Raw genomic sequence first — 10,405 nt, forward strand, 5'->3', positions numbered from 1 at the left:
ATGTGTGTGTGTGTTTATATATATATATATATAATGTGTGAGTGTGTGTGTGTATATATATATATATATGCGTGTGTACAGTGTATATATATGTATATATATATATATATATATATATATATATATATATATATATATATATATATATATATATATATATATGTGTGTGTGTGTGTTCTGTTTCTTTACTTTTCCCTTCTCAGGTTCATCCTTTTTCTTATTCTGTCGTTTTTCATGTAATATTTCCATCATTTCTTCATCGGCAGCTTTCTTTAATCTACTACTTTTTTCTTTGTTCTCTTCTTCTGTCATTATCGTTTTCTTCACATTCTCTCTCTCTCTCTCCCTCTCGTTATTACGCTGGAGTGGGCGAGAGACTACAAGCCAATTACTGGCCACTTCAGTCCCTCTCTCCGCTCACTTCACCCGCTCGCCCCCTCGTAACCACGGGAACGGGATAAACAGCTCTTAATTGGCCGACGGCGGTTTAATGCACTTCCTGTCGAGAGGCTAGCGCTACTCGTGGAGGCCTTTACACACAAAAACACACAAAAACACACACACACACAGTAGAAAATTGGCAGTAATGTTGTTTATATTTACCCATTATCCCGTACACACACACACACACACACACACACACACACAGTAATGGAACACGGAGCTCCGCCGTAATGAAATAATTGCTCAGCTTATTTGTACATTATGGTAATTATGTTTTTTACCGGGAGATTAATTTGGCCCTCCAGAACTCGGACCGAGTGCTGAACCGGACCCAAACACACTCCCGCTAATGCTAGCGCACACGCCGCGGGGTCAGACCCGGGGCCAGCCTCTCAATCTGAATACAAAACAGTTTGTTTTTGTTGTTTTTGTGTGTTTCCCCCACCGCCGGCTCCCATTGGTTAATTGGGCCTCGTTAGCGAATGGGTTGAACGAGACAAAAAGACAGATGGATGGAAGAGTGTTTGGCGCAAAATCGCAGAGATGGCTTCGGTCCATCCGCCGAGTTTTCAGATGTGACCCGAGTTCAGGGAGTTTCTGTGACGAGAAACTCTTCAAACTATCAGGTTTTACGTTAAATCGCCGTTGAAACTCGGTTTACTGGTTCCGTTAACAGATTTACATAACAGAGTTATTCTGTTTGATGATGTTGTGCCTCAGTTACTAGAGAGTGATTAATAATTGTCTTACGATACTTAATAATTAATTAATAAAAAGATTACTTAAAATTAAATTAAAAAAAAAATCAATTATAATTAAAAATATATATATATATAAATTATTTATATTAATAATATAAAAGAACAATAAAAAATTAAAAATATTGAAAATTAAGTTTAAAAAAATGTAAACAATGTTAAAATAAAAGAAATTATTGAAACACTTTTTTTTATTTATTTTTTAATCAAACAGCAGAATCAGTCTCAAAAAATAAAAATCAATAAAATAAAAAATAAAATAAAAAAAGCCTTAAAAATATAAAATTTAAAATTTAAAATATTAAAAATTAAGTATAAAATATTTAAACAATGTTAAAATAAAAGAAATTATTAATAACTTTTTTTAAAATTATTTTTTCTTAAAAAAAAAATCTAAATTAATTTTACACAGATTTGACACAAAGCTGGTATATTGAAAACCTCTCATTTATGTTGTGCCACAAAGGGGTGCTGTTTCAGTTACTGGAGAGTTATTAATAATTTACTTACAATACTTATAATTAATAAAAAAGATTACTTAAAATTAAATAAAATAAATAAATAGAAATAAATTAAAATAAAAAGTACACACATTAATAAAATAAAATAAAATATTAAAAAAATTAAAATATTAAAAATTAAAGGAACATGAGGCTCCTTTTAAGAAATGAGACTCTCTAGCGCCACCCTTCGCCACGACGGCCGTCGGGGGTACTGCAGCCAACAGCGAAGCCGGCACGGGAGAACGGGGAGAACGCGCATGCAGCGTCATTTGACGTCACATCCGCAGGACAGCGCGGGAAATTCCGGTCACAATTGCAGCACATTTTGCAGCACACAGCCTGTTCAAGGCAACGGAGAGATACACTAGACGGCTCATTCTTTTTGGTTTGGAACGCTTCATTTGACATTATTACTAGAAAACTTAAAACGTATACAAATTTTTTTCATAAATCCTGCCTCAATCCTACCTCATGCTCCTTTTAAATTAAAAAAAAATGAAAAAAATTAATTATTGAAAAACTTTTTTAAATTATTTTTTCTTTAAAAAAAAAAATAATAATAATTTTACACAGATTTGACACAAAGCTGGTATATTAAAAACCTCACACGGGGCACTGTCACGGGGTGGTTTATTGAGGACCCAAACGCAGGAGAGCAGGAGAGCAGGAGTTGGAAAAAAATGTAATTAATTTGCAAAAGCAAAACCAAAAACGCTGCTGAGCAGGATCAAAAGGCAGACCAAAAACATGAATCCGAAATCTTGACGAGGAGAACATGGAGGGAGGAAACAGTACGGACCAGCAAGGAGCAGGGGAAAGACAAGACTAGATATACACAGAGGATAACGAGACACAGGTGCAGACAATCAAGGCAGATGGGAAACAGGAGGGTCAAACCAGAACTGAAACTGGGGGAAATGTCAAATCCTGACAGGCACCATTTATGTTGTGCCACAAAGGGGTGCTGGTTCAGTTATTAAAGACTTAATAATTGTCTTATGATACTTATTGATAATTAATAAAAAAGATGACTTATCCAAATGAATTATCAAAATGATTCTGCTTAGCTAAGGTCTAGATCCAGCCCCCTGGTGGTCTGTAGAGGACTTGCAGGTCTGGATCTGGATCCTAGTGGTCAGTAGAGGACCTACAGGTCTGGATCTGGACCCTAGTGGTCTGTAGAGGACCTGCAGGGTCATTTAACATGTGATATTGTCCCATGTTTCATGTAATAAATTAAATTAATTTATTGGGAAAAGGCTGGAGCAGCAAACACCGACCCTGAAAAAGAAGAAGTGTGTAAAGATGAGAGATCGTTGATATTATGGGATGGAGAGGAAAAACCGGCATCATAAATCAGACACTGGTTCGCCACAGAGAAGCAGTTTTTTTGTTTGTTTGTTGTTTTTTTTTTTCAAATTACGTTGGAAAGTGTTTTTTTTTATTGCCTAATTTGTAATTTTTTTAAATTTTTTATTACATTTTTTGGAAAGTGTTTTTTTTATTGCGTAATTTGTCCTTTGTTTCTTTATTTATTTTTTCTTATTACATGAATTGAAATGTGATTTCTTAGGAAAAAGGGACAGATAAAATAATCTTATTCTTCTTTCTGTTCCCTTTCATTCAAGGAAAATGATTTGTTGTAATTATATTGAACTGTTTTGTTTTTCTGTTAATACATGAAATAAAACATAAAGAATTACTAAACAGTAAATGCCCTATTTTTGGGAAACCTCTAAAACTAATGCTGAAAGTCTACACTCTGACATCTTAATTTTATTTCAAATCCATTTTGGTGGTTTACAGAAGAGTATTAGGGCCAGGAATGTCGAGATTAATGTTGAAATACAATTTCAAGAAAAAAGTCAACATTTCGTGAATAAAGTTGAAATGTTGAGAAAAAAGGCAAAATTTCGACATTCTACAATCTCAACATTTTAACTGTTTTGTTTTTCTTTTAATGAATGAAATAAAGAATAAAAATTAAAAAAAAAATATATATATATATATATATATATATATATATATTGATCAGCATCTATTGCAGTAACACCGGTGACGACTGATCAGACCAATGCTGAGTGATCACTTTCGTACCTCCACAAACTCTGAGTTTCTGTTCCAGATCATGCTGATTGATTACTTTCATACCTTCCAGATCATGCTGATTGATTACTCTCGTACCTTCCAGATCATGCTGAACTCCCTCCACAAGTACGAGCCGCAGCTGCACATCGTGTGCGTAGGCTCGCGCCACCGGCTGGTGTCCAACGTGGCCTTCAAGGAGACGCAGTTCATCGCCGTCACGGCCTACCAGAACGAAGAGGTAGGAGACCCGGTTCAGGGCCGGTGACCCCTGACCCAGTGACCCCTGACCCCAGTGACCCCCGACCCAGTGGTTGGTTTGTTTGTTTTATTTAGGATCCCCATTAGCATTAGCAACAGCATTAGCTATTCTTCCTGGGGTCCGACATACACACAACACACAAATTAACACTTAATACATAACAGACACACAATAAACATGACAAACAAAACAATAATAGACACAACTCCCTTAGTGACAAAGAACACAGAGGATAAAACTAAATCACCATTATCCAGACATAAATAGAGAATAAAAAGTCGAGAAAAAAGTCAACATTTCGTGAATAAAGTTGAAATTTCGAGAAAAAAGTCAAAATGTCGAGAAAAAAGTTAAAAAAGTCGAAATGTCGAGATTAATGTTGAAGTACAATTTCGAGAAAAAAGTCGAAATGTTGAGAAAAAAGTCGAAATGTTGAGAAAAAAGTTGAAATGTCGAGATTAATGTTGAAATACAATTTTGAGAAAACAGTTGAAATGTTGAGAAAAAAGTAAAAATTTCGTGAATACAGTCGAAATGTTGAGAAAAAAGTTGAAATGTCGAGATTAATGTTGAAGTAAAAATTTTGATAAAAAAGTTGAAATGTTGAGAAAAAAGTCAAAATTTTGACTTTATTCACAAAAGTTTTCCTTTATTCACAAAATTTTGACTTTATTCTTGAAATTGTATTTCAACATTAATTAAAAGACCCGGTCAGGTGACCTCGGCCTGCGCCGCCGCCGGCGTGTGTTTGTTTTATTTAGGATCCCCATTAGCAATAGCAACAGCATTAGCTATTCTTCCTGGGGTCCGACATACACACAACACACAAATTGATTTGATTTGAAGATTTTATTTCGAACATGCATGATCAGAAAAGTAAAAAAATAAAATACAAATATTAGTATGATTGGGGAGTAGGATTGAAGTAACCACTTATCCAGTAAATCAAGTTTTAATAACTTATGACTTTTGAATGTGAGTGTTTTATTCTGCTTATATCACCTTATCAGCCAATTCATGACTGGGTCATTAGCCTACACGTGTTTACGGTGGACGAAACGTTACAATCTCCGGCTTTAGGCTTCGTTATTGTTGTGAATTTCTCCATCAGGTCTAACTAGCGTTAAATAGGAAATAGCCAAGTCATGGGAATCATTTATGTAGAGTTGTAGACTAAATAGTTATTGTACAAAGTAGATTATTATTGCCGTTAATGGAGTTTTCTCAATCCTATATATATATATATATATATATATATATATATATATATATATAAATATATAGCCTATATATTATTATTTTTTTTTTTTTAACTCTCACAAATTATTTTGGTTAAAATTGCCCTTATTTCTTTTGAAGTTGGAGGACCCCCTGCAGTACCTCCACGGCCCCCCTAGGGGTCGCGGACCCCGGGTTGAAGACCCCTGCCTTAGTGTATACTTTGAAAGGGAAGCTTCAACACCCAACCAAATAGAGTTTGAGTTATTTACGACCCAGTCATAGATATCCCTCATACGAGTACATAGCGTTTGGCGGTCTGTTATCCTGATAGGAGCCAGGTTGAGCTGACTGTCCGTGTTTCTGTTCTGCTGTTTTTCTCCTTCAGATCACGGCTCTGAAGATCAAGTACAACCCGTTCGCTAAAGCCTTTCTGGACGCCAAAGAGAGGTAACTGAAGCCATCACTTGCACCGCCGTGACGAGGGCCGTGATGACAGCGTTTGATTGGTTCTCCTCAGGAACCCGATGGGGCGGAGTTTACCAGAGTCATCTGAGAGTCGCATCGGGATCCAGCCCTGTGAGTCATCATCGTTATTCTGTTAGTCAATCATTTCGTTATTGTTACTTACGATACTTATTAATAACTAATAAAAGATGACGTTAAATTAAATAAAAAATAATGTGTGTGTGTGTGTGTGTGTGTGTGTGTGTGTGTGTGTGTGTGTGTGTGTGTGTGTGTGTGTGTGTGTGTGTGTGTGTGTGTGTGTGTGTGTGTGTGTGTGTGTGTGTGTGTGTGTGTGTGTCAGGCTGGTCCTTGTGCCAGGCAGCAGGGGGCGGAGCCTCCTTCCCCTGCGGCAGCAGCCTCCCGCTGGCGTCGCACCATCACCACCATCACCATGGTTACAAACACCCCGGTTACCCGGGGCGACACACGCCGTACCCTGCAGCCTACCTGCCGCACCGCACACACCCCTCAGGTAAGCTGTGTGTGTGTGTAGTCAGTAGGTCTGTGTTGAAAAAAATCGATTTTCCGATTCTAAATAGATCCTCATATTAATTCTTACTAATCGATTCGTATGTCTAAAGATCGATTTATTTTTTTTCATCATTACATGACAACTTTTGGTAGTTTTTTGTTTATACCCAAAAAAGGAATAACTGGTGCCATGTTTTTGCCTGTAAATATGTTTATATATATATATATATATATAATATATATATTTCATATATGATTTGTATGATATTTTTCTTACAGAAGAGTATTAGGGCCTGCAGGAGAAAAATAAAAATAATATTTTAGAGGAGGAAGATTTTTTTAATAAACAAATAAACTTTGATCCGACCACAAACACAACAGCAAACGAAACCCTTGAACAACAAACACCCAACAAAGTCAACAAACAAGTGTGAGGACGACTGACCCGTCAACACTTTAGGATCCGATGCTTTACACCCAAACAGAAGCATTTTAGTTCCTAGACACAAAGAGTTAAACCTTCACTTTGATCCGTACGGAAGAGTATTAGGGCCAGGCAGGAGAAAAATATTTGAGAGGGGAAGATTTTTTTTTATTGTTCACTTTGAGAAAAAAGTCGAAAAGTCGAGAAAAAAGTCGAAATGTCGAGAAAAAAGTCAAAAAGTCAAGATTAATGTTGAAGTACAATTATTACTATTTCAACTATTCACGAAATTTTGACTTTTTTCTCGACATTTCGACTTTTTTCTAGAAATTGTACTTCACATTATTCTCGACATATCGACTTTTTTCTCACCATTTCGACTTTTTTCTTGACATTTCGACTTTTTTCTCAAAATTGTACTTCAACATTAATCTCAACATTTCGACTTTCTCAACATTTCAACTTTTTTCTCGACATTTCAGCTTCTTACTCGACATTTCGACTTTTTTCTCAACATTTCGACTTTTTTCTCGAAATTGTACTTCAACATGTAAGGTAAGAAATGGCCAAAACTGGTACTGCAGTCACTTTCAAAATATTGTTGAGCGGCGTGTACCCCCCCCCCCCCCCCGAAATTCGGACTGGCACAGCTGATTTAGCGGATCTCTTTAATGCAGAAACAGAGGATGAGGACTTTGATGGGTTTGATTAATGTAAAAACTGAAATAAAGTAGCTTACAATCAAACAAAGTTTTGCTCCCGCTCTATTTTTAAATACGCACACTCGTGTGCTTGTGTGTGTGTTCCGCGGCGCGCATGTGTGTGTGTGTGTAGATGTTGCATCAGTGAAAAGGGGAGCTAGTGGAAGCTAGAGGCGGCTAACTAGCGCCACTATGACGTCATCAGTAGTCGGTAAGTCATGTGGGCGTGGCTTTAACCTGGTCTGATGATGTTGTTGCCGTCAGTGTGTCTGTCTGAAGGGGTTCAGGTTCTGACGGACGGCTGGCCCAGCTCCAACCCTCGACCCTCCTCCAGCCTCCCCCCGACCGGCGGGGCCCCACCCCCTTCTCAGGCCCCGCCCCCTCAGGCTCCGCCCCCTCCTCACGGCTCCAGGTGAGGCTCCACCCACATCCTGATGTCATAAAGGCTGCAGAAACCTGCCGTTGTGTTTACAGGTGTGTGTGTGTGTGTGTGTGTGTGTGTGTGTGTGTGTGTGTGTGTGTGTGTGTGTGTGTGTGTGTGTGTGTGTGTGTGTGTGTGTGTGTGTGTGTGTGTGTGTGTGTGTGTGTGTGTGTGTGTGTGTGTGTGTGTGTGTGTGTGTGTGTTTGTATATATTAGTATATATATATGTGTGTGTGTATATATTTGTATATATGTGTGTGTGTGTGTGTGTGTGTGTATATATTTGTATATATGTATATATGTGTGTGTGTGTGCGTGTGTGTGTGTGTGTGTGTGTATATATAAATGTGTGTGTGTGTGTGCGTGTATGTATGTGTATATATATATATGTGTGTGTGTGTGTGTGTGTGTGTGTGTGTGTATATATAAATGTGTGTGTGTGTGTGCGTGTATGTATGTGTATATATATATATGTGTGTGTGTGTGTGTGTGTGTGTGTGTGTGTGTGTGTGTGTGTGTGTGTGTGTGTGTATATATATATATGTGTGTGTGTGTGTGTGTGTGTGTGTGTGTGTGTGTGTGTGTGTGTGTGTATATATAAATGTGTGTGTGTGTGTGCGTGTATGTATGTGTATATATATATATATGTGTGTGTGTGTGTGTGTGTGTGTGTGTGTGTATATATAAATGTGTGTGTGTGTGTGCGTGTATGTATGTGTATATATATATATGTGTGTGTGTGTGTGTGTGTGTGTGTGTGTGTGTGTGTGTGTGTGTGTGTGTGTGTATATATTAGTGCTGTCCAAGTAAACGCGTTAACGATGCGTTAACTTCACGTCCTCTTAACGCCGACAATTTTTTTAACGCATGAGATTAAAAAAAAAAGGCGCAACATTTCTGGCGCTCGTCGGCACCCGTAGCCTGAGGAAACGTATGGTGGATTGAAAGATGGAGAATTAAAAGGGACTTTTGAATGGTTAGTTCACTTTCAAAAAGATGCCAGATGGTTCTTTGGACAAGACTAAAGTTATTTGCATGTACTGGCGATTTGAAATGAATTACCATGGAAGTACGTCGAGTCTCAAATACCTGCAGCCAAACACACGAGCAGAGAGCGCTGCGACACGCACCGTACCCTACGCCGTAGGCTCTGCGTTGGTGTAACGCGGAACCGTAAATCAGCCTAAAGAGCGCGCCGCTCTGAATAAATATGAAATAAATATGCGATTAATCGCAGTTAATTACAGAAATCATGGATTAATTAAGATTAAAAATTTTAATCGTTGGCCAGCACTAGTATATATGTGTGTGTGTGTATATATTTGTATATATATGTATGTGTGTGTGTGTTTACAGCCAGTATTCCTGCCTCTGGACGGTCGGATGTGGAGAGCTAAGCCCCTCCCACTCACCCCACGGACCAATCAGCAGCGAGAGCCTCATGCAGCCGTTGGCTCACGGCCGAGTGGGCGGGGCCGGCTGGCCGCCTGGCCACGCCCACTCTTTCTGAAGAGCATCACATGGCTACGTGTGTAAGTGTTCATTAGTAACCATGGTAACTAACTAAATGTGTGTTTTGAAGCTGTGAAACTGGTTTTGGCCGGTTCCTGACTCGTGTTTGTGGTTAGCGTCCTCGGTAATTGTTCCAGCTGCCTGTAAATGCACGATATAAACAGACTTATGTCGCTGAACGTGGATGTCGTGGCGCCCCCTGGTGGCTGGTCTGGTCTGGTCTCTCGACAATTCGACTTTTTTCTCGACAATTTGACTTTTTTCTCGACATTTCGACTTTTTTTCTCAACATTTCGATTTTTTTCTAGACATTTTGACTTTTTTCTCTCGACATTTCGACTTTTTTCTCAACATTTCAACTTTTTCTCGAAATTGTACTTCAACATTATTTCTCAACATTTCGACTTTTTTCTCAACATTTCGACTTTTTTCTCGAAATTGTACTTCAACATTAATCTCGACATTTCGACTTTTGTCTCGACATTTTGACTTTTTAATTTAGCCTTGTACAAAGGCTAAATTAAAGTTACTCCCTGTCTGTGTACAACGGTTTTTCTCAATACATGAGTCAAAATATAATTTGCGTGATGTTTGTAAATTTGTTGTACAAAAAGCTAGAAAAGAGACTAAAAGGAGACGTATATCTGTTGTGGGAGTTAAACTATGGAATGACGCTAACCTAGATTTACGAATGTGCAGCTCATTTTCGGTTTACAAAAAAAAAGATTTGTAGAGCAATCTTTGAAAGTTAAAAATGTTGCTGTTCTCTGATATTTATTTAAAAAAAAATGTCTTTACTGCTATATATGTAAACCTTATAGGTCTTCTTTTTCTGGTTTAGCTTTTTTTATTGTATCAATGTTGGGTAGGTTTATTTATTTATTTTTTTTCTGCTATTTGAAAATGTATTCATGACAATACATTTAAATACTGGTAACCTTATTGGTTTCTTTTTTTCTGTTTCTTTTCTGGTTTGGTTTGGCTTAATTTAGTTTTGTTTGTTTGCTTGCTTGTTTGTTTGTTTGTTTGTCAGCGGTTGTTTTTTTTTTTGTTGTTTCTTTTTTAGTGTAAGTTTGTTTTTTTATATTGAAAGAATTCT

General features: G+C 37.6%; 1 protein-coding gene across 1 annotated transcript in view; it reads left to right on the top strand.

The window, feature by feature from the left end:
• LOC133425030 (T-box transcription factor TBX19-like) overlaps positions 1-9,370 on the top strand; it is a 17,978-nt gene extending 8,608 nt beyond the window's left edge. Inside the window, exons 3-8 of the mRNA XM_061715680.1 lie at positions 3,897-4,031; positions 5,659-5,720; positions 5,791-5,849; positions 6,079-6,249; positions 7,638-7,785; positions 9,151-9,370. Of these exons, the coding sequence (XP_061571664.1) occupies positions 3,897-4,031; positions 5,659-5,720; positions 5,791-5,849; positions 6,079-6,249; positions 7,638-7,785; positions 9,151-9,304 (729 nt within the window). The 3' untranslated portion in view covers positions 9,305-9,370. The remainder of the gene's footprint in view (positions 1-3,896; positions 4,032-5,658; positions 5,721-5,790; positions 5,850-6,078; positions 6,250-7,637; positions 7,786-9,150) is intronic.
• Positions 9,371-10,405: the final 1,035 nt, after the last annotated feature.

This window comes from Cololabis saira, chromosome 24 (assembly GCF_033807715.1).
Source record: "Cololabis saira isolate AMF1-May2022 chromosome 24, fColSai1.1, whole genome shotgun sequence".
NCBI lineage: Eukaryota > Metazoa > Chordata > Actinopteri > Beloniformes > Belonidae > Cololabis > Cololabis saira.